This window comes from Phalacrocorax aristotelis, chromosome 3 (assembly GCF_949628215.1).
Source record: "Phalacrocorax aristotelis chromosome 3, bGulAri2.1, whole genome shotgun sequence".
In the NCBI taxonomy this organism is placed as follows: Eukaryota; Metazoa; Chordata; class Aves; order Suliformes; family Phalacrocoracidae; genus Phalacrocorax; species Phalacrocorax aristotelis.
Window position 1 is genome coordinate 64,362,931 of NC_134278.1, and position 25,799 is coordinate 64,388,729.

The 25,799-nt window shown below is 39.3% G+C and overlaps 1 protein-coding gene across 2 annotated transcripts in view; it reads right to left on the reverse strand.

The window, feature by feature from the left end:
- MAP3K5 (mitogen-activated protein kinase kinase kinase 5) overlaps positions 1–25,799 on the reverse strand; it is a 109,140-nt gene that overhangs the window by 37,001 nt on the left and 46,340 nt on the right. For both annotated transcript variants that reach the window (XM_075087700.1, XM_075087699.1), the window contains exons 4-11: positions 24,506–24,699; positions 24,073–24,241; positions 23,000–23,106; positions 19,431–19,601; positions 15,316–15,428; positions 8,844–9,003; positions 6,559–6,712; positions 3,571–3,678 (exon numbers count right to left, since the gene is read on the reverse strand). In XM_075087700.1, coding sequence (XP_074943801.1) covers positions 3,571–3,678; positions 6,559–6,712; positions 8,844–9,003; positions 15,316–15,428; positions 19,431–19,601; positions 23,000–23,106; positions 24,073–24,241; positions 24,506–24,699 — 1,176 coding nt within the window. The remainder of the gene's footprint in view (positions 1–3,570; positions 3,679–6,558; positions 6,713–8,843; positions 9,004–15,315; positions 15,429–19,430; positions 19,602–22,999; positions 23,107–24,072; positions 24,242–24,505; positions 24,700–25,799) is intronic.

Sequence of the window (25,799 nt, forward strand, 5' to 3'; positions counted from 1 at the left end):
AAGCCTTAAGTATTGTGAGTTTTACCTGTCATCTACACGCAACTAGTCTCTCACAGATTCATATATCTTTCATTTACCACAGGATGTTCTCAGGCAATGAAATAATATAAAAGTTATGTCCCTCACGATCTTGCCAAGTTTTGAATACACTGGAGTAAACATATCAGGCATGCTATCCAAATTCAGCATCTGTTCTTTAGTTAGGCAAAAAACCACCAACCACTTAAAACAAAACTCAAAATGGATTCAGAAGCCAATGTGAAACAAAGACAGGCTGTTCTGTTTCAAACTTGCAAGAGCACTGCTGCATTCCTCTAACCCCATGTGGAAAGGGCTGCTAAAATTAGGGAACTGCAAGGCAAAGGTAACGTGCATTCTACAAAATATAATGCTATCTGATTTTTATGGGCATTTGTTAGTGTTAAACTTGGTATTATTAAAGGCATAAATATTAAGATACACTGCAAAAAAAAACCCACACCACGGAAAAGTTTCTTCGTGCATGAAAGGAAGTTCATACATTTCATAACTCACAATTCTTCTTAGCACTGACTGAGTTATGTAAAAAAAGTTAAGTAAAACCATTGAAATCTGAAGCATGAGCTGGTAAAGCTCTGACACACCTATGGTAGGTAGACTGAAATTGGATAGTTGAAGCAGTTTCCAAATCCAGCTGTCTAACCTGCCCTTGCAGTAGGGATAGGTGGTCTTTGCTTGTTAATCAGCCCCTAAAATGCCTGTTTGCACCCTAGTAAGGGTCAAAGTAAGAGTTGTCTTCTTTGCAGTGGGCTGGACAGATAATACATCAATTCCCTTTACAAAATCTCTTATCAAAGACAAACGTTATACTGGTTATACTCAACTGAGAAGAAAGCTGGTGTCTCCAGATTTTTCTATAGTCCCTTTTCTCCCTGTAAGGTCTCCAATAGATTCTAAGGACTTTGACAAACTTGTAACAACAGACTATAATTGTACAGCTGAAGGGGTAACAACCAAATTTCCCACTGCTTTCTTTTGATGGGTATTACGGCTCGCAGGGCAAGGATACTACACTGAGTATCAATCAGATCCCAGGCTACTGAATAAGCTCACCACGGTAAGGATTTTGGCCAGAGCAAAAGTACTAGGGAGTGCATTTAAAACTGACCTTGTCTCATGCTATTAATTAACACTAGGGCAGCAAGACGACACTAATCTGCAGAAGATACAGACACACATTCACGCAAGTGGGGTGTGGGTGTGAGGGGGTATAACACATTATAAAGAAACTTTAAAACTGGAATAACAGAATTACAGTAACCAAAAATGCTACAAAGCAAACATTACAAACTCTGATAAGCCAAAACAGCTATACCTACTGGACACCAAACGGGTAAAGACTAATACATCGAAATCCTCCTCCCATTCACAGGATGGCAAGTAACAGAGCTATGACAAAGGCCATTGCTGAAAGTATCAAGCAAAATACCCCAGCTAAAAGATTCCTGAATGCACCAGGAAATACCATTTATGGAATATGAGTGCACAAGCTCAAGTTAAGTCACCTCAAACTGGAACATAATTAGACATGGCAATGAGATGCCATGCATGGCCAGTACACCAAACCTACTTGTTTTGCCTCAAAAAAAAAAAACCCAAAAAACAAAACAAAAAGACCCACACAACCAAAAAACCCCAACACCACAAAAACAAACCACCACGAAAACACCCCAAAAATGAAATCCAAAACAAAACAAAAAAGAAACCCAATGAAAAAACACCAACACCACTAAGAGATATTAGGATTCTCCCTAACAATACCGTGAAGTAAATATCATAGAGAGAAAGGAACCACTTAACATAAATGCTGCATTAGGAAAAGAACAAATCAGTATGAAATGACAGCAAACAAATTCAGACTGAAACCTAGAAGACTTAGAGTAATGCTCTTCTACTTCACCAGCATTATTCCAATCCAGGCTCTTCTAGAGGTGCAGGGGCATTCTCAAACCACTTTCCAGCATAAACAGTCATCTGTTAAACCTACGCTAGTATTCAGAAGGAGCTTGATCACTTTGAGAAACATTATATGACAAGAGTGTCTGCAATGGTGGCAAACGGGACTCAATAGCCCAGAAAATTCTTTCTAGTCCTATGTTCCTTCTTATTCTACAGATATACTATATAGATAAGCCACTTAACAGGATGGAAAGTATTGTTTGGAGGTGAACTACATACACACTAAAAAAGGCCTACAAAAAAACAAACAAAAAATGCAAATACAAGTAGTTTCTAAATAGACTAAGTTCTGAATACAGAAATACTTTGAGAACAGATATTTTACAATAGCAAGGTTTACTCTGTTACACTGAAAAATCATTATTTAATGTGTGGTAAATTTTTGTTTTGTCCAAGAATTAAACAGATCTATTTTTTTATATTATTTGCTGAGGCTGAGCCAACTTGGAGAAACATCAGTCAGAACAAGCCACAAATAAACAGAAATTCATTGGTCTAGGCAAACATTTCAGTTTGTGCTCTAAACATGCTATTTCAGCCACTCGTCCATTTACATTTTCTCATGAACTCACAACAAAAATTCTAAGCAGTACAGCCTCACATATTCTGCACAGAAAAATGTTTCTTCTTTAACAGACTAAAAGTATGAAAGCTGAAGGATGGATTACCTGAAAAATAGGTCTTCACTGTCCTATCCTGCAGGCAGACAAAATGCTGCCACGGAAGAATGAACAGTACTAGTTCTTACAAACTGCACGATCTCCAGTGTTGTGCTTCCAGCTGACTCAGCCTCCTTTCACTCCATACACTCCCCCCCATGTTTCCGTGCTCCCATCCTCCTTCTCTGAGGTTCTGCAATGTCCTTCCGTGTCTTCACTCTTACCAATCTTTTGCTTCCTAAGCATCCCAGAATGCAATAACCATTCTAGGTTTTCCTCTCCCCTTGCATCTCCAGATTTTCTGAGCTCCTTTCCAAACACGTCTGGCTATCTCACACCTTGACATATGGACTTCCAGGTTTTTCAATTTTTAGACCTTCTATCCTTTTGCCAAATACTTCTTCGGCTTTTGATTGATTCACTCCATTTTAAGTCACCAGCCTCTACTACTTTTGTATTAAAAGGGGTATTTACCACAGCTGATAAGCAATACTGCAAGTACAGGAAGAAGATAGTTCTGTCTGTAAGAGTAATTTTATGGTACATTATTTGTATGATGACAGTAGATTATAAATCACTTATGAAGTCTCAAGCAACAGACTCCTTGTCTATTATACACTGGTTTAAAACAATCTGAACGAAGGTGCAAGTTACTTTAAAAAATGATGGAGACAAAAGATCCATTGAAAAACAGGGCAAACTTAATGAGAAAATTAAGAATGGGATATTAAAAAAAATAAAAAATGCATGGCAACATATGTCCACAGCATCTTCCCATGTGTTAATAAAATACTTTTCTCCTTTACAGAATCCATCATTAGATGCAACTGTTTACGTGTAATATGCCTTATGTACCATGCATAATTTTAAATTGTGAAAAAAAGTTACAACTACACACAACACCACAGTATACCTTGTCATCAGGGAGCACATGCCAGATAGATACGGTCTTCTCCTCAGCTTCACTGTTGATGGAGAGATATGAGGGCTGATAGATTTTTGTTGGTTCTAATATTAAAACCTTGTAGAAAAAAATAATTTTAAGAGTTAGTACAAAATATGTAGAACTTTTGAAAGTATTGAAATCTATTAAAACTATTTATGTAGTTATACAAGACCAGGAAAAACAGGGGAAACAAAGAAAGGTAAAATTTTAGGTACTGAGCTGACAGTAACTTAAGATAACAAAAAGGCCAATTTTAATTCAGTTTTTTATGTAAGGCTATTATGTGTCAATTGGTAACACACAACAATTTTCCAAATGACTTCTCTGACAACTATCAGATTTGAAATCTTCCCATCACAATTCATTCTCTTACAACACCATTCAAGAACATCCATCTCCCACATGGACAGGATTTCTGGTATACCTTTATCATCTTTTGGTAGAAGCGCATTTGGGTAAATCAGAAAAACACATCAACCTACAACTAGAGTGAACTGCCTTTGATTTAGACCACTGTGAACTGTAGCCACCAGATCAAATGACTTTCTCAAAAGCAACAAGCTTTAGCGACAGCTAAAGATTACTGAAAATTTCCTGGAATAAGTGAAACAAAAACCGGAATCATCATGTAAAAGATATGGGATGCAATGCAGCATTAAACTGACAGTTTAATAACATTCTGCCAGAACTACTGCCAGACCTTTAAAGCTTCCAGCATGCTTTAAAGGAAAAAGTCGAAGTTTGGCTATCTGAAGAAGTAGTGTGTTTTTTCATTAGAACTATTGCTTTATTTTAGATTTTCAATGGTTAAAATCTTATGCCTAACACACCAAATCGATATTGCCTGTGTCAAAGGTATTCTCATTCTTCAGAATGTAAAGTGTTGTTATTAATTCAGGAAAAAGCTACTCCCTTCTACTGCAGCACGCATAGGAAGATACCTAGCCCTGAGTCTTTAGCTGAAAGACACTTATAAAAATAGGACTAAGTTAAAGATGGTTAACAAACTGATAACCATCTTCCTTTCTTCTGCCCTTCCCTCTCGCATAAAAGCTCCAAGCAAACATCACCTACAAAATACCTAAGATACAGAATTTCTCATTTGAAAATTTTTGGAGTTCAGAAATTGCTTTAGGAAATAATGATTGACTGGGGCAATTTGGTCTACATCCATTTTTAAAAAATTACATAAAGCCCTAAGCAGAAAGTCTTGGGAAGAGCCACGGCTCAGAGTCAAACCTAAGCCATGTCACCTCCTACAGAGTCCATGAGCACACAGGTACACTGGCAGAAGAGCAAGGCCAAATTTTGAGAAGTACCTAGGCTTTTAACTATCCAAATGATGACCAGTGGGCGATCTAGTGTGCCGCTTGCCATCTCCAGACACTTATAATTTCTAAAATCTGGTTTAGACCATTTCACAAATTAGGGTCTTTAGCCTATAGGAAGTTACCCACAAGCTGTGTCATTTCTTCCTCTAAAGGATGAAAAGAGGATGATGACATTGATGTTGCCAGGTAAGAGTAACTGACAGGTAAGCTAATACTGATGGATAGTGAAGTCCTTAAGTTCAAGCTCTGAGAACAATTCACAGTAAGGAAATCCGCAAAACTTCTTAGAATAAGTTATTTGCAAGAATCCATGAGAAGTCAGGGAAAAGAGTTGCTATGTTTCATTTTGTTTACTTGTTGAATGGTGTGATTTTCCTTCTGAATAGGCACAAATAGAATTTTTATATTATGAGAGATCAGGTATGTCTGTCTGCAACACCAGAATCGTTTCCTGTACGACACAATCAAACTATGTGGTCACTGGGCCTGTCTTTCAGCTCATACTAACTGCAATGATTGGTTTTGGTTCGTCTCTTAACAAAAACCTAAACCATTTGGCTTTGACTGTTTTATAAGTCAGAGCCTATTTTAAGTATCTAACTGATCTATTTCATCATCAATAGCCTAAAAAGAACATGGCCTTGTCTTTCACAAAAACCAGAGGATTCAAAATATTTTTTGCTTCCCTGCAAAACTCTCCACCCATTCTCCTCAGAGGAGGACCAGACTCCCTAAAGAGTCTCATGTTGCTTTCACTTTACTGCCTCAGACTGTTGCTGTTCACTAGAGTCTTCCATATGCTTTATTATCCCATACATACACTGAAGCCAGAAGAACGGTACAAAACAACCAGTATGCCCTTCAAGTATCTGAAAGGCAACAGCAACTGTTATTTAAAACAAAAAGCTGTATTTGCTAATTGTTAGCTAAAAGGGATACCCAAGACATTATTTTCCATACATATATAGTTAACATGGACAGGGAACAAATTTCTTTTTGCAGTATACTTTCAGGACATCGTACAACACCAGCGTATCTAATAAAAATTTTCAGCAAAGTGTTTGTGGAAGAAATCAGAAAAGTGTACATATATAGACACACTTATAGTGCAATGTGTTGAAATACATTGTCTAGTAGCTGGAACATTAGATTTCTGACTGCTTGGGCTGATTTTTAATCTCTAAAAGAGTGCAGACTTAATTGGCAGCAGGGTATGCAAAGCCTGCTGAGCTAGAAAGAGACTGAGATTAAATATCTTTTCTTCAAAACATAATATAGTTATTATAGTATCACCTGGAATACACCGCAAAGGTTTGCTTTAGAAGTATACCCACTGGTAGCAAACACTAAAGAGCAAAGTTTTATCTTGACTTTTTTCCTCATTACTTTCATAGGGAACACACCGTGCAATCCCGCTGTAGCCATGTGCAATCAATTAAAACCAGTCTAATATGCAGGTCAAATACATTTCTTCTGGACAAGCAGTTTATTGCTTGGCAACCTAAAAACAAGCTGCGTTATGTGTTCATTTTCTACATGTCACAATTTATTTAAAAAAAACCAACAAAAAAACCACAACGCAACAAAAAAACAAACCCAAAACAACAACAAAGCAACTACTCACTGGAAATCGAACTACAGACACATCTGTTTTTGTGGCTTCAACAAGGAAGTCCATCCAGAAGTCCACAAGTTCCTGTTTGGCCATATGTTGTTCTGGAGTCAGTTTCTTAAAATGCTGGTATATCAAAATAGTCTCTACAATAGACTTCAGGTACCTGTGATCATCCAAGCATACATAGGTAGTAAACTTCATACAGTTTGTCAATAATAATAATATCTCTACCTTTAATCATAACTGAAGCATTCACCACTGCAATGGCAAGGCAGCCAGTAAAGTTTTGGTTCTTTAGGATTGCTTTTAATAATAGCAATTCCCCATTTAGAACTGGAAACGTAGCTGCTCTGTTAGCAACCTCAAGTACAAATGAGTTCTGCGACACTCCTTCCTGCACATATTCCTGATCCCATATACTGTCTCCTATCCTAAACCAGGAAAGCTTCATGAAGTAGTAAATCCTCCACTCACGGACCAAACTGAGCCCATGTCAAACTTGCTTCACTAATGACCAACCTCAAATAAAAACTCAGGCTAAAAGCCCACTAGTTTAGCTTCCTACACTGTTCTGTCTTCTGCATTGTATCTGCATTGGCAGCTGTTTAACACATGCTTGTAAAACATAACGCTTCTGGAATTGATGATCCTATAAAGACAACAATAGGTACATGGAGCAGCCTTTTGGCATTGCTTGGGAAGGACAACGGCAGTGCTGAATGTCTCCACTAAATTCAGTTAATCCTCCTCTCTACTGTTCTGCTTGCTGGGGCTGGTTTATGGGGCTCCTCATAACATGGCTTTCTCTTTGCATTTTTGAAAAAATTTGTAAAAAGATCTTACACAATTTTTATGAATACTACTGCAATTAGATATACATGCCTAAAGAGGATTTATCACAGCTACCACATTATCAGAATTGACCAAGTTTCCATGAATAGTCTTCCAGGCTTATTTCAGGAAGGTATAATGTAAACTCAGAGGGCCTTTTGCAAACAGTTCCATAGCTGTGCATTTCCCAGTCATCCTTCTTAGGCCATGGAGATATCTGGCTCAAGGTACCATATCTACTCCGCTTTGCACCAAGTGGGCTCTGCTGAACAGCAGTCAACGGACTGGGAAGGAATTGCTCACTGGAGAAATCCTTCCTGAAGCACAAATAAGCATGCTGTATTTTCAGGGTTTAATCCACAGAGTTAAACCCCAAGGGCACTGGCTCATAAAATCCTGACAAGCAGACACTCAAACTCCAGAAAAGTCTACCAGGAGACTTCTAGAGAGTGCAACCAGCTTCTCAGTAAAACATGCACGTAGTAAAAATGGAAAACTTTGCAGATAAGTACACTGTAAACACCATTTTTAAGATATCTGGTCAGAAAAAGTTCTCAATTTTGACAGTTTCCTATGTTATGTCAATACAGAAGTTCAGCATTTCCACACTGTAGCACACATACATACATTCCCCTTTGATCAGCTTCTTGGAGACAGACTTTCCAGCCTTTATAAAAAGACAATAGGCTGCAACATATACACTCCCTCAATTGGCAGAGTGACAACTTTTTTAGTCAGACAGGAATTTTGATTCTCCCCAGCTAACATGATCCTAGCCCTTGATGAGGAGGTGGCTGGTCCTTATTTGCTGCCTATATCCAAAGCAGAACAGGTGCTGGGAGCCTGTCATCAGAGCACACATCTCTTGGCCTTTGCATAACAGATGTTGAGTCTACAGGGTTGTCTCTACCTCTAGATTGATAACTTTTCTGTTATTTGGACTTTAATCTGCATTCTTATAAATCATAATGAGATGCAACTTGCACCGTACAGCTCATTCATGCTCAAGTTCCTAAAACAGCTGATATGTGCAATAATCAGAGCATTCCAAAGTATATCCATTCCTCTTCAGACTGGCTGTCTGTATTCCCCAAAACTCTCAGGCAGTTATGACTAAACCCGCATGCCACTACCACTTCTCTTCAGCAACATAACCGCTTATGTACAGTGCCTACAAGCATCTCCTTTCCCCCTTGCCCTCAGAAGAGCCTGGAGCCAATGGTGAATCCGCCCTTCTCAGACATCGCATTAAAAGACCCATATCAAATCTACTCCTGAATAACGGCAAACAGGGAAGAGAGACCCTTGTCTGGGTGAAAGTGCAGTGTAAGAATACACAGACAGCAAAATCTGTTAAAAACCAAAACCAATCTCCTGTCAGTAAATATGATGCCAGAAGTGAAAGCTGAAGGACCCCCAAGCATTATACATAGCAATGTACATAATCTCGTTTATCACCTTACCATGCTGGTGCCTTTAGCTTAAACAGCTTTTCGGAAGCCTGGATCACTCTTGTATGGTCATTAGCCAACATACTGGCCCCCAAGAAAGATCCCACTTCCCAATAGCTCTGCAGTTTCTCCAAGCTCCCCTTTTTACCAAGCAGGCTGCTGATCTTTACTCCTGTAGTAAAAGGAATAATAGGTCACAGGAATGTATTAATGCAGTTTTAAAATAACTATTTCCCTGATTTGAAATGTATGAATTGCTTAAATTACTGTAGCCTCCTCCATTTCAATGAAGTAAGATGGAAACCATACTTACCAGTTAACATCACATGCCTTCCAAACACCCTAAGCAGCAGGAGATTTTTTTTTTTCCCCTCCCCCTCTTCCTAAAGACTTCTCAAGAAAGGAACTTTAAGACGTCACTGTCAGGACAAGGCCACAGTCAGATTACCTATGTTCTTGCATGGACCTCATCTGTAAAGGTAAATTGGGGCCTTAGACTACACAACATAGCTGTAAAAACTTAACAGATGCTGAATAAGGCACCTATTATGTTTTTTTCTGCTTTGTTTTTTCTGACTTACAAGCCCCAAGCCCCAAACTTACCTTTATAGACAAGGTCCCATGCAGAAGGAACAGATGATCCACTGGGCTTCTTCCAGCAGTGATGTTCTTTTAATTGCCGCAAGTCCTACCCCAATGAAAGACATCTATTAATATTCATAAGTCCCTCAGCAACTCAAGACTATGGAGAGCCTCAGGTTTTATTTTGACTTGCTAAGTTTTCTGAGAACTGCCAGTTTCCCTCTTGCCTTCAGGACGATTTTTAGTTCATATTGGCTGCTACATAGTTACAGCTAACATGAGATATGCTACACCATCCCCAGCAAATAAAACCATTTCCAGCTTACAAGACAAGCCTCTTGACCGCCAGTAGCCTTTTATTCACTTTTCCCACACTACTTCACTATGAGTCTCCCTCCCACATCACCTTCTGTCATCCTTGTTAAGGCTGAGCATTCACAAGAAATTTCAATCCAACTGTTGATCTTCATTTTTCCATTAACCTCCTGTAAGTAGCTAGCACACTAAACTCCATGCTGAAAGCAGCAATAAATCTTATCAAAATGGATATCATTACATTAGCTACATTTCATTCCACAAAATTCACCATGTATTCTCGTGTTGTTCACATTTTTATGTTATTAACATCAGACAATAAATGTTTTTAAATGTGAAATTGTATTCAAGTGGTCTACAGCCTATTTCACATCTGTATTTCACAATTTGTGCTCTCTTGCTAACAAGAACTTGTTGTGCTTGAGTCACATACAGAACAAATAATATAAAAACATTATTTGTTCACTTCTTGGGAAAGAATTTTGTTTAGTTATTCCTGAAGAGAAAAAAAAATGCAACAGATTTTACAAAATATCTCAGATGTACCTGAAACATGACTAAACGTACATCACCTCTATCAACTCCACAATGTGCAGCGGTGACCACCTCTACGTATATCAGCTCTGCAAGGCTTTAAGCCAGGGTGCTATACACACGCACGTCGCCAAGAGACCACTTGAGGACATACACCTACACTTGTTGGTGTAGGATAGGAAGGGGAAGTTTCTGTTAAATGTACTGAGTTTCAGTTGGGTTCTAGACAACAAAACCTACATGCTATCCACTCAACACAGTAAATGGAAAAAGTAAGTCTGCCCCAGGACCCTAGAGTAACACTACTCAGCAGTACCCTCAAAGGCTGGAGGGCTCTGCTAGAATGTCTAAAACATTTGCTTGCATGTACCTGACAGCAACATACAAGAGCAGATAGACACATACCAACTTCCACAGGCTTTGAATGTGACCTCATCACAAGGGAAGTAAGGAGTTGGCATCACAGGGATACATGAATCATTTCAGATGGGTATACCTTCACTGGGAGTAAGGGGAAAGGGAGCAATTTAGCCGTGGGGAGGGCCTTTGCCGAGTACTGGGCGATAGCACTCAGTTACTATGACCACTGACAAGCTATCAGAAGCTATTTGTCACAGCACGCAGCAGCACTAGTGTCTGATTCACAGGCTTATATACTCCGCCATGCTTCATTGCGCCCACAGGAACCCACGCACCACAACCCTCCAAGTGCTCCAGACATGGCAGCAGAGCCAAAGCAAGGTACAAACTGAGTGCACGGTTTTGATGGAAAGTACAACTCACATGGGGAGGGACTGGGATTACTGGTGTGGCAGGGAGAAGTGTTTGTTAGGAGGGCAAGACTGGTGATAGCCCAGCTCACCAAATGAGGGAGAGCTATAGGAAGATGGTGGGAAAAAGGATGGATGTGTAGCAGCAATGACATCTGAGGACACCAGGTTTGGGAATCATTACTGTTATGTAGCCTGGAATAACTGGAAGTTTTACCTAAGTATTCTGTGAAGTGGATCCTATTACATTAGGGAAGACAACATCAGCCTCTCATCAGGTTCTTCTGAGAAAGATGAGGTACTCCATGCTAAAACTCATGTTTCCTGACCTTCCTCTACAGAGCTCATCTACAGACTTACCCCTGAAAGGCAAGTTGGAAAAATGCAGTTGCAGCGTGGAGATACTAGCAATATGTTCAAAAGACTCTAAGTCTAGTTTATAGAGGTGGGTTTGTTTTGTTTTGTTTTCTACTAGGTTTGGAGTGGGGGAACAAAATCCTTTCTATGCAAGCATGCAAAGTGAATATCTTCATGAATTTCACTCTGAGTTTGTGGTCTCCTTGTATAATTTCTTTATTTTGATTTCACCGTCTTTAAAAGTTTCTTGAGAGTGTAAGAAAATCCAGACAGAGTCCAGACATTCTCTCCTTCCATGATAAACTTGGCATTCACAGGGGGAATAAAAAAAGCAGCAGCTGATTTCCAGTATATTTTATCAAAAACATTTTGCCTTAAAAATAAATAAGCCAAAATAGAGGAACCATTAACACCAGAAAAGGCATTGTTTTTATAATGCCAAGAATATACCCACAGCTTGAAGAAAATAAGATAGTAAATAGATATTAACAGTTAAATGTTACTATAAACAAACTGTTTTATAAACAAACTGCCTTCCCGGCTCAAATATTGACTGAACAATTCGTACTACAGGATCCTTTGTGCTTCAAAGTTGCACAGGCTGCAGAGATCATTACTGTCAATGCAAAGCACTGCATTTCTGTTTTGGTCTCCAAGTTCTGCAATTTTGTACAGTTAAAGCAACACTATTCAGGAATTCGAAGGATGATTTTCATTAATGCTTCAAGTGATCATTTAGTTGTGAACTATTATCTGACTTTTAAAAGGGAAATTTTCTGATCTGATGCAGATCAGTATAAATTCTCTTGGATACCAGACCTAGTTTTACTGGAGTTATTACATTATTGCCAGCATAATCAGATATGCACCTTCTAATAACAGCACTTCAGAGGGTGCATGAGGCTGTAAGGGACCATATCCTTCCTTAGCCTTTCCCAACCTACCAATATCATTTCCATATAACCTGGACTGAACTTCAACCAGCTTGCTCTCACCTCTCTCCCTCAGCTCCCACCAGAAGAGAGGCTTCCTCTAATTTCTATATGCTAGAGATAATGCTGCAGGCAGACACCAAACTGAAAGCACTGCCAGGCAAATTTAACTACTACTAACAATTGGTCTTGTACACACAGATCTAAACAAGAGGTGACATCAAAAGCATGACACACATGTAAGATTCTTGGGACAGGAAAAATAAAATCAAAACATTTTCCCACATAGCCTCTGTGCTTTTGCTTAATTTTTTTTAAAACATTAACCTTAGCCCAAGACAAAGAAACTACTAAGATATCCTCAGAATCTAGCACAACTCAAGCCAGCTGACAAACCTCATTATAGAAAGACAAATGCAAGGTCTTGCATGTGGTGAAACATAATCCAGGCATGCAGCACAAGCTGGGATCTCTACCCAGCTGGGGAGCTGCTCTGTGGAAAGGGACCTGGGGGTCCTGGCAGACAGAAAGCTCAACATGAGCGAACAGTGTGCTGCTGCGGCCAAGAAGGCCAACAACAGGGTGCTGGGTTGCATCAAAAAGGGCATCTCCAGCAGAGAGAAAGAAGTCATTATCCCACTCACTCAGTGCTTGTCAGGCCACACCTGGAGTACTGTGTACAGTTCTGGTCTCCACTATACAAAAAAGATGTGTAGAGGCTGGAAGGGGTCCAGAGAGGGGCCACCAAGATGCTCAAAGGACCGGGAAGCCTGCCCTATGAGGAAAGGCTGAGAGAACTGGGTTTGTCCAGCCTTGAGAAAAGGCAGCTTAGGGGAGACATGGCTACAGGAAGATGGAGACTCCCTTTTTACAAGGGGTCACATGGAAAAGACAGGGATAATGAGTACAAGTTACTTCTGGGGAGATTCCAGCTGGACACAAGGAGAAATTTTTCACAATGAGAATAATCAGCCATTGGAATAATCTCCCCAGGGAAGTGGTGGATTCCCCAACGTGGGACACTTAAAATTCAGCTGGACAGGATGGTAGGCCGCCTTGTCTAGACCGTGCTTTTGCTAAGAAAGGTTGGACCAGATGATCCTTGAGGTCCCTTCCAAGCTGGTATTCTATGATTCCATGAACAGTGACCACATTCTTAACAAGATATCGATGAACAATGACACACATAGGGTCTATATTATACATGTATTTGAAAACTCGCTTCAAAATAGCTAAGTCAGTCTGTGGCTTGAAGTATTTTGGTAATTTTTCCCATAACAAAATAAGATAGATGCTAGTAGATAAAAGAAGGCATTGCTATATAAAGGGTTTTCAGCAGACACCAAATAAATTGTTACATAAGAGAGGCACACCAACAGCTCAAAAAAACCCAAACCTTCCACCAAATGGCTACTGTGTATTTCTCCACTAAATCATTCATCAGCTGAGGATGGAACGTCAAGTAATAAGGAAACAATCTCTGTAACATTCTCCATGCAAACAGGGAAAAGACTGGAGAAACTTATGAGAATATGATACCAAATACCTGATCCCTGCAAGTAACAAGCATGTTTCATCAGAACAACTAATTTGTCCAACTCTAGTTGGCTGTAGCCCAGGTGCAATCTAGAACTTTCTTTAAAATGGAAGGATTCAAATTAGACTACACAATAAATATAGCCCAGCTTCACTAAACTATCTAATTTAAAATTAGGCCAGCTGAGTGAATATTTGCAAATGCTATGTAGGAAGCCAGACTTATTTTTACCTCCTACATTGGCACAAGAATTCAAATTTCAGTGTAGGAGATAGAAGTATTCTATCCAACCCAAAAAGCAAAATCTCACCCACTAACAGAAGGGGAAACACAGTAGTTGGAGCAACTCTACGTGGCCTATCACATCCAAACACCTTTATTCACACCAGAGAATTTCAATTTCACATCCATTATCTATGTGAAAGTAACCTCACTCTGAACTTCACACTCAAAGAACTTCTCTATCTAGAAAATTACTTCAGGACATACAGTGCACACCTAACTTCTAAACTAGAGCAGTGGCTGATTACAGATCCATTCTGTGGAGTGAAGAACATTATTTCTTTCTCACTTGACAACCTTCTCAGGAGACAGAAGGATGAAAAAGACTTTACAATAAGTCAAGAATTACAGGAATTCATGGAGAAGAATGCCAGCTGTAAAGGATATGTTACTACACATTCAGTGCTTTCTCCCATACCTTCCCTGAAACTATTACTGACTAATCTTGACTCTGCACTTTCCTCAAATCCAACAAAATCAGAAGCAAAATGAACACCTTAATTTTTCCTTCTTAAGCAAGAAATTTTTTTACAATGAGGGTGGTGAGACATTGGAGCAAGGCGCCCAGGGAAGTTGTGAATGCCCCATCACTGGAAGTGTTCAAAGTCAGGTTGAGCAACCTGATCTAGTGAAAGATGTCCCTGCCCATGGCAGGGGACTTGAACTAGATGGTCTTTAAAAGGTCCCTTCCAACCCAAATCACTCTGTGACTCTATGACTCTATAAATACAGACATTCAGGAAAACTCAAAGAAAGCATCAGAAGGGAAACATTCTTCTCCCAGCCCATTCCAAACTTAAGAGCATCTTCCCCACTCAGAATGGACTTGTCCATATTCCCTACAGCTCTACAAGGGTTTTTGTTTGTGTGTTTTAAAGAATGCTAGCTGGAACTGGATTCCCCCTTCAGGCATTCCTGTTTCACACAAACGATGCCATTGGAAAGAAATGCTGTCGGTTTTCACTAAGACCTTGAAACTGGAACCAGGTCTTCATGACAGTGCTCACCCACAGTCAGGCAGGATCAGGGGTGGTGGCAGAGACCAACTTAAATATTCACATGCTCACTATGAAAGTGTCCATATACAACCATCAGATTTTTCCTCTATGACAGCAGGTGGTATAATACTTCCAACTAGAATGCAATTTCACTGTGAACTTGCAAGCTATAATTACCAACTTTCCGCAGCTCAAAAGAAGTATCAAAGCAATGTCCAGCTGCCAGGAGGAGTACTGCATAATTAATTCCTGATTGTAACGTTGGCTCCGATTCAAACGCCTTCTTGAACCTAGAAAAAACAAACATACAAGTTTACTTTCTAAATAACCTGATCTAATAGGGACATAATTATACTTTTAGGTACTTTAAGTGCTTATCTTCTGTTTACACAGCAAAAACCCATAGAAGCAAAAATATTTTACTGCTTTCCACACATGCTTTGTGGTTATTTTTAAGAGTTCATTATTTATACATCCTCCTCCCATTTCCTTTCTCCTCAAACAACAAGCACAGACCCTACTCATCCATCCCAATGAAGTTATAGTATCTTACTAGACTTCCAATTTTCTTTGAGATTAAAGAAAGAACACTATCAGCTTGTAAGAGACCTGTTTCACTGTTATATTTTTTAATAAGATCATTCATTTACTCTTAAACAGATGAATTTTCACTGACTTGAAACCTTATATTCTATTGTGGATCTGCTACAGTGACAAACAAGCATATCAAAATGCATAAGCACAAAAGCGATACAAGAACACACTTTGCATTTAGCTACAATTTCAGCTATTCCAAATTTTATTCTTTACTAGGTGTTTCATTGACATTGTCCTTAGGAATCTATTCACATAAAAAAAGAGGACTATACCAGATTTTATTCTCCTCAAGAGGAAGTGAAGGAGCAAAACGAATAGTTAGACCAACTGGTATTCACCTAGCCTAAATCTTGTCTTAAAAGTAGTCAAGGGGCTTCACAAAAATATAGCACAAACTCTGCTCATACGAGCAATGCAAATTGTGATGACAACAGCAACAGCAGATCTACAGTGCTTTAAGATTGTTCTACAGAATAAGAACATGTTTGGTTGCATGTATATGTTTATCACACGCACCCCTCTGTAAGGGGGAGGAAAACAAGACTATTCTGTGTGAGTTACATAGGAGAAGGAGCAGAAGAGACTCAGTCAACACAACTCCCCTACAGTAGAAGAAATTGTGTTCAAAATTACTTCCAAAATGATGGGAAAAATCCAAACAAATGGATTATATATAAAAAAATAAGCAGGTTGTGAGATGAATCCATAAGGAAGGAAAGGAAAATAATCTATGCAAAAACTAATGATCTGTCTTCTAGACCATGCTTTGACATGTAAGCAAAGCTAAGGCATTTTGATGCTAGCAGGCCAAAAATACAGGTGGTTTTAAGTTTTTGTTTGTTTGTGTTTTTTCCTGCTGTAATGACTCAGGACTTTATATACTTTAACATAAGCTCTGCTTTCCAAAACTGCAAGACAGGCTCCTCTTCAGTCTGCTACACATATACTTTTTCTATACTCTAGTTGCCCACCTCCGAAGAACTTAACCATTAGACATGAGTCTAGTCCTCAAAAAAAGCATGATGAGCAGAGAAGACTCCATTAGTTCTTCTCTTTCATCATCTGCCTTTCCTCTTGTATTGTGAGTTACAAGAAAACATGGAAGGAAGTACATACAGAGCATTTTCTCTTACTTCGGAAAAAAAAAAACCAAAACAAACCACCAACCCAAAACAAAAAAACCCAAACCCCATAAAAACCCACCAACCAAACAGTACAACACTCTCACTAAGTCTAAGCATATACAGCTAGAAGAGACCCACTGGATGGTGTAACCTGTTTGAAAACACAGCAATGTTGGGAACTGGACTCCCTTTTTTGCCCTAGAGATCTTTCATGCTGTAATCCTCATGCAGTATCAGGAAAAGGAGAGAGGAAAAGATTGACAGAAGAAGAAAAAAAAACCCTTGAAAATAAGTATTTTTGTTCCAGTACAAGAGACTGTAATTTTACTTTTTGGTTTTTGCCCCAAGATGTCTAACTTCTGGCACAACTATCAAGATTTCTCTAGTTTTAGACAGATACATAAAAAACTTCTAAATTAAAGGTAACATAAGCGCATCTCATGCATATCAACAGGTGGGCACATTTGTGCTGTCAACAATGTTAGTCATACAGGCAAAGGAGGTGGAGATGACTTAAGTTTGCCAAATAGTTACTGCTTGCTGAAGCATTGGAAAAAAACCCTTTCTTAAATATGTTACCACAGAGGAGCCACCAGTATTGCTGATGTGCTCAGTTTTGGCCTCTGACAAGAGAAAAGGAGCTGCCCTATGTAAGACACAGCCGGTTCCCACCAGGTCCAATGGATTCATCACTGGCCACCCCTGCAGTCCCCCCGCTGCCAGGACCTTGCCACCTACACCCAGGAGATGAGTAGGGACATCCTGGGAATTTTTGTTTCCAGGTTCTACCTTTTCTTTCCAAATTGCTTCCAAAACTCCCTTCCCCACAGCAGAAATTAATTTTTCTAGCCATCTTCACATGCTACTCACACCAAGAAACACTAGTATCTTGGACCTCTGTAGTCCTGTTTACCTCTCCTAAATTGTTACAACCAGAAGTGTAATTTTGTATTGGTGCAGTCCTCTGCAGACATTCTTAAACCTGCCTTATATCCATGTAGCCTGGACAGCAAAAAATTCAGCCAAAAAACCCGAAAGAAATAACCTGTAATAATTAGTTTTGAACAAATGAAAATATTTACAGTTTCCCAAACAATTCACAGGTCAGATATTTTGACTGAACTGATTTAAATTCAACTGGTGCAACTGCTGTACATTGTCATGCCCCAAATATCAATGGAGGAACCCGCGCAGTATCGCAGAAAGGCGGTAAGGTTTAAAAGCCTGCCTATAAAGTAGAGGCTGGCTTAGCTGATGCAATTATAAATGCCATCAAGAAACTGAAAGTTGACATTTGGGAAAATGTTGCGGTGCAGACACTGGGCTAGGGAGGTAGCAGTGAAGAGATCTGAATAAAGACTTGATAGCTTTGATAAATCTGACTTACACTGTCAGTCTGCAACACAAAAGAAAAAAGTTATGAAGGGAGGATGATGACAATATGCTGCATTCCTGTTATTTCAACATCTTTTTAAAAATCCAGTAAGCATTGCAAAACTGTAAAGCATGACCAGCAATTATAAACTGTACTTGTATTCTGAGGCCATAAATGGTAAACAATTATATCTTATCTTTTACCAAAGACAGTTCTAGACTGAAGTTTATTGAAAACAAGTGATAAGTGACGAAGGGAGAAGAAAGCTTTCCTTTCTAAGCACTTACTTCAACAGGCAGCTGATAAGCACAAGACCACAACCAGGATCTGATGTGCATGATACATAAACACAGATTGTGTGTTTCCTTATCTGAACCATAATGGAGAAAAAGGAGCTCATCCTGACAGAAATCTAGGATGGTGTCCAGTGCCTCCATTTTTTAACCTATTCCACATAATAATGTTTTAGTGCATTTCAGAAGCAATAAAAAGCACGATACTTGCCTCTAAAATTAAACTGAGAATTTGTCTAGGCTATTGTGTGCTTCTTTGACTATTGACGATACTGCAGTCCACTGCAATATGTATATACTATATGGTGATGATGGTGTGATAAAACTTTTGCCAGCATGAGTTTGAAAGAGCCAGAGATGACCTTTTTAAAAGTCCCTTCCAAATCAAACCATTCCATGATTCTGTGATATTGCTCGTGAGCATGAAAGCCAAAAAAAAAAAAACCACCAACCCAACCCCCCAAAAAAACCCCACCACATGGCAGAGTGGTACATCCAAAGCATCAGTACAGAGTTAAACCTCAGCACCTTTAAGTCTAGCTAGCTAGTATCTGTTAGATTGCAGATATGCCAGCTGATTCACAGCTGATTGTCTGGCCCAAATTCCTAAAAAAAAGTATAGTAAACAGGAGACTCAACATTTGGCAAAAAGGAGGAAAATACCCTCTGGTGAGAGCTACCCAAACTTCCAACCCTCTGAGGCACTTCAAGAACTTCACGGGACCATATCTGTGAATGACATAAGCCTCTCATTCTTAACAAATAAGCGAAGAAGATTAGAGGATTCAGTATATCCCTTAAGGATGACAAGTACTTAGAGTGAAACAGTTGAAATACATTCTTCTTCAGGGAATGTTTTCCCAAAGCTAACAAACGGACATAGACCAGGAAAACAGTACTTACCAGAATGTGCCTTTGTCCCTGCTTTCTGTATCTATGAACCCAGATTCCAAAAACATGTCCTTGTAAATTCGACCAACCAGGCAGTACATATCTGAAGCTACTTGGTCTTCCTGTTCTACCAGGGGAATCATAATTTCTAGAGCTTTCTGTCTGTCTCCAGGCAGATTTCGCCTATAAAAAAATAAAAATTTATTTAAAAAAAAATCAATAAACAAGAAACACTTTCATGACCATGTTTGAATACCTATGATTTAATGTAAAGTGTGCTTCTAGACACAATATGTTATTTATTTTTTTTTCCCCTCTCCCCACCTTCCTTTTTTTCCCTTTTTCTTAATATTGGGGCCTTTATAAAAGCCCCCAAACATTTTTTCTCTCTCATGAAGCATCAGCAAAGCACTGACAACAGCAACAAGAGCCTCAAGATCAATTATTAATTCATTCTTTAAAGGAAAAAAGATTCCATCTTGTATTTGTTTTTTAAAAAATATACATTTTGAGTGTGAAGCAGAAAACCCAAAAAGCACAAACCAGACTGAATTCCCACGATACATAAGGTTAGGAAGTGAAGCCAATAAGGTAATATTAACAAAAGTACTTCAGACAAATAAACCACACAATTGCAAGCATCAGACACTTCCTGGTGACTCACAGTTTGGAAACATATATCATTCAGTATCAAGAGTTTAGAATTTTTTACCTATTTGTGTACTGAACAAGCAAACCACTCCTTTCCCAGCAAAAAAAACACCAAACAACAACCTGTTCTTTGATGATTGGGGTGAGTATTATATTATTTTGAGGAAATTGCTTGTAATATTTGAGTGGCTACAATTTTAGTTGTGGGAGATACATAAAAGTGGTTTTGTATCTGCCTTGCAAGCTTTGCGCTGAAGAAGCTTGCAAGAGAAGGCTATTCCAAAGAAAGAAGAAAAACCCCATGTCAAAAGCTACAGCCATCTTAAAGCAGATGTTACTTGATCAGAGGTTCAGCAATAGATTTGTTTCTTTCTACTCTACAAGAACATATCAGAGTTTTGATGCATCTGTGGAGGCAGCGTCAATGTCAAACCTGAGAGATGAGAGTGTGTGTACTCTAAGTGATAACTGAGCTCGTGAGCTCTGAGCTCATGTGTGCAGCTCCAGAAGGGGCTGCTGTGGAAGAAGTTTAAATCAAGCAGAATGGATAACAGGATGAATGAGTACTTGCATCATAACAAAAATAATTAAGAAAACAGAGCAAGAGCACTTGTCTGAGCAGACGGTATAAACTGCTTTTTTGAGCAAAAAAAGTGTGCAAGTCAGTGTGCTGGGCCAACCTGAGACGTCAGTAGAGCCTGATGAGACAGATAAAACCCAGTGCCGTCTCTTCCCAACCTTCCAACCAGTCAAATTCTAACACAGTAGGAAAAGTCCCCTCAGACTACAGAGATTCAGTAGGCTCCCCAAATACCTCTGCAGTGCCACAGCAAGGCTGGTGTACTCATTTGAGATGGACAAGTGCTCCCAATCCCAGGCCCCAGAGAGAGAAATCAGATTCTCCTGACTGAGTAACAGTCTCCTTCAGGTCTGTGTCATTTTAGCTCCCCTGCCAACCGATCACTTGTCAAGTTGTTGAAGGTCTGCTTCCTTCTGTTTTCTCTTCTCATATTGACCACTCAAGTAAAGCAACAAGGTTAAATCTGCAGCTTCTTTATATTTTTCATCTGACTTTCATTCTAGAAGGGCAATCTTCAGAATAGAGTTTCAGGTGGATAATTCTTCCACATCTTGGATCAACTATCACTAACCCAGATCAAACCAATGGCTAGCTGAACAAAACCAGCAAGGCACAACTACGTTTTGTAATATGAGCCATTTACACTTTGCTGGTCTCCAGAGACAGAGGTCCCTATACTTTTCTTTCTGCTTATTTTTCTACCGTCAATGCCCTCGTACACTTTCTTGATTTAGGTCAGACTAATCCTGACTACTTGAGCCGCTCCACGACCTGACTCCATGAGCTGGATTAGAAGCAAGAGGGACAGCTTCTTCCACAGAAAGTGTTCAGATGCACAGAGTATTCCAGACCTGCCTTAGCTCAGGAAACATCCTCTATAGTCCCAATAAGAAGAAAACTACAATTAGCCCAAGTAATTCCTCCTTGGCATACACCAAAGCATGAACATTTTCATGACTGTCATGGATTGCCATTGAATGTACAATCTGGAGAAGGGAGGGAGAGGAAAATCTGATCTCAACTCCTTTGGAGGTACTGTTTAGACCTTTTGTATGACAGATACCCTCAAAGGCTACATCTGACAGTCACATCTATAAAAAGAGGCCCTTCTGTCTGCAAGACGTCCCAGAAGAACCAATGAAGTATACGGATCTGCCTGAAAAGATTATACTGCAGTTTTGCAGGTTTTAGTGCCCCAGTGAACTAGTCAAGTTCTAAAACAAAGACACCTATGAAAACAACAAATGGTGAGATCTATATAGCTTGTTAAAACTCCAAGGTACACCTAGTGACATTTGTGAAGGCTGTGTAGAAGCAGCAGACACATGCTGGATTATTTAATCAGCAGAGCTCCCTACACAGCAAAGCATGAACAAAAAAGGCACAATATTTATACTTCCATAAACCTGGTATAAAGGAAAAAGAAAAGATCTGGACATCTTATTCAGACAAAACAATGCCAGATATCTGTTTTTTGGTTTTGTTTTGCTTTCTGTTTCAAAAACAGGTTTCTTTTTTCAACTAATTACTTGTGACATATTTTGATATCACTTTGACATGATATGCAGTTTTGAGTCTCCTCAGTGAACCTGAATTACAATATTCAAATCTCTGAGAAGAAGAAAGGGAAAGATCTGTAGACATTTCTTTGTATTCCTCTAAGCATCAGTAGCAAAACTGTCATTGTGGTAACAGCAAGGGAGCAGAAAATCTCTAATTTCCTCTGAAAAAGTCCCCTTATAGTGCCTTGCCCAATTGCCAGTATCCTAGGAAAAAAAAAATAAATCTAGGTTTGGCTCTCATTTAACCCAAGAAAGAAGTGCATGCTGCTCCATGTGGCACATTTTGTGCATGTTATTAGAGAACATGAAAATCAGTTTATTATTATCATAATTAATAAAAATCTTCTGATGGAAATTTGATTGAAATTCTCCTCCTGTCTCCTGACACTACCAGAACTCAGACTTGAATGAGATGATGTCTAAGTTAGCACAAATGCTGCAGCACTGTCACTCATACAACAATGTTAAAAGTGTATTTTACAGAAGTAAAATACTGCCAGGTATTTATTTGCTCTGATCTAGGTACTGAAATGAAAAAGTGATGCAAACCTATGGAAACACAAATCAAACACTCACACTAAAGGAAAAGGAACTGCATTTGACAGTACGAGAGAAGCAGAAAGCTTAGATTGATCATGAAGCTCAGAGTCCCCGAATTTGCTTTGGTGAAAGCCCGAGACCTGCATGCAAAGACTCCAGTAGGGAACTTCCCCTGGGGTTACCAAGCCCGCGTGAAGTTTGTAGTTCTGATTTACTGTTCAACAGCAGAAGGAAGGGTAGATTCTTACCTGTTCAGCGCAAATGCATAATGCAGCCTCACATGGTGGTGGGAAGCCAAGTCAAAAGTAGGCAGTTTTTCTAAAGTTTTCACCAGTTTCACAATGGAATCATAATCCTTCCAAAAGGAGGGAATAAGTTTTAGGTGGCTGTACTGACATATACCTATATAAACTCCTCTTTGAACTAAGCACCTCTTATTTCATACTAAGAAGTATTTTCAATTCATTGTAAGTTTTACGGATTTCAGTTTCTTCAGTCTCAAACTGTAAATAGCCAGCCTGGCACACATCAGACATGTGAATATGTGCAGTATTTGGCAGGGAAACACAATTTGGTCTCCTGTACGCTCTCAGTGTGGACCTGTGGAGATTTTAGTACATTTGTTTTATGATTAAAGTTAGCTTCAGGGGCTGAGCACACACCAGAGTTCATAACATACAGACATTACAATGCTAACTGCATCTGAATTAAAGCATCCCAAAACTCTGAAGTAGGCATGAGCCACAAAACCAAAATAAAAGAATCTTTCAATATCAGTTTTTAAAGTAGCTTACTCCCTGACATACTTAAAAGAAAAAAACCACAAACAAAACCAAAAACAAACCACTTCAAAATGTTTAAGAAGCAACAGCTGAAATTACGTATAACAATGTAAGCAATATTAGCGCCATTCTAGAAGCTGAAATGCATATAACGTGTGGTGTTTCCATGAGAAACATTACAAGCATGGTGACAAGGAATACATATACAGATCAATAGCAGAACGCTACCATAGCCTTTAAGTAGGACACACTAGGGGCTGTTCATCACAAAGTAATGTTGAGATAGAGAAGAGTTATTATATTTTGTGTACTTTTTAGGTGCTGTTATAAAATAACAACACTTTTCTGCTATGTAGACTACAAACAGTGTAACTAAAAACAAAGTAAAAAGCATCAGTGAAGATACTGTAAAAGATTTTACTAGTGTGCATTATTCATATAGTTAATTCGCAAACCTGTGCAAAATGCAATAAAAATTTCACCGAGAATGTACTTCGATTTACTCTGTTTTAGGTGATCTTAGAGCAGAGGATTCATACCTGGATGTCTCTGTAGGACAGCAGCAAGTTTATTACAATGTCAGCAGACAAGACTTCAACATTATCCACTCGCTGCCGAATCCTTGCCAGCTCTGCGGCAAGCTCTTTGCCCGTGTAGAGGGTACGAGCCTTCCTGATGTCATTCAGGATGGATTCCCGGAAATACTGGCTGGAGAGGAACAACTTCACGTCAGCAATTTGGGACAGATCCCCTGCATTTGTTTTTCTGGCCCTGCAGCTCTCCCACAATGTATATGTGAAATGTTTATTGATAGAACAGTGTCAGCGGACAGATTTGGTCAAGCTAAATTATTAATTATCCATTTGTCTCAACAGAAGGCAAAACATCACGTCACCCTGAAGCAAGAGTCTCACATTTACGTTGCCCACAGGAATACATCAGTTTTACAGAGGGGTACAAAAGACAACTCACCTTGAACTGGCCTGTGCCACCTTCAAGAGCTGAATAAACCGATCCACCAGAGGTAAGCATATAGGCCCAAGCAGCGACTCAAAACTGGGCTGCATCAGTTCTGTTAGTCCCTTCATAAAACTGCTATCACAGCAGTACACCTTGTTATGTGGAGTTATCATATAAGGAACAAATATATAGTTACCAGTGCACATCTGTAGGGAAACAATTTACAGCAGTTATTAGGCAATATTTAGGGCAGTTACCGTTTGACAAGCCTAAGCATAAAACAACTACATATACTGCCTGCAGAATTTCACTTGTTAAAGTCAAAGGGAGATCTGCTGTTTACTTCAGCAAGACCAAGGTTTTACCTATGAAATCTAGGATTACACGAGTTCTCATTTCTTACATTTCATCTCAAATATGATTCCACCTTAAAAATACTCTTTCAGATTTCTGAACTTTGTCCCGTAAGACGAGTCTTTTTAGAAGCATCATATTGACCTTAAAATAGCCAGAACATTGGCTCAATAATGAAACAATTCTCCTCAGAATTCTCCACACCCTAGTCATCCTGAAGCAGACGACGGACTCAGGTGAAGCTGACAGACTCTTTTCACAGTGACTGATGTTCAGAAGACAGCGCTCTCTGTAAATCAGTATAGTTCGACAAGCTAGTTGCCTCACAACAGGAAAACCGTAGAGAAAGCTAATCCTCACATGAACTGCAAAATGACTCAAATATTTCAGCATAACAAAGACAAATGAAATTCCCTTCTAAGTAACAAACCCTCCTGGCCTGTGGGACTTAAAACCATGCATATTTCAGAATAATCACTCATGGAATGTCTTAGCATTGGCAAACTGTATTGATTTCTATATACCAAAGTATGACAGATACTTTGCTTAAAAAAAAAAAAATTAAAGTTTATCTTCCAGGAAAGAGGGTGGCAAGATGTGTGGTGCCTGTGGTGTGTGTACGAGTACAGATTTACACATATAGAAAGCTTGCTCAATATTATGGTTCTGAAGGGCCTCAACTATGAGGCAGCACACCATTAAAATCAGGAGTTGTCCTCCCATTTGGCTCTCAAAGCTCAGACTCCACTACTGAAGTGGCCAGCAGCGCAGGATGAAAAGCCCTAAGGAAGCAATTCCTCAGGCCCATCATTTTGGTACCTCTAAATTACCTCCAAGGATAATTACCCTCTGGACAGCTGCTTCTGCTCTCCCAGAAGTCAATACAGCAATGAGGACATCACTTCAGAAACTCCCCTGACAAGCTAAGCTCCGTCCATTGGGAGCGCAGCGA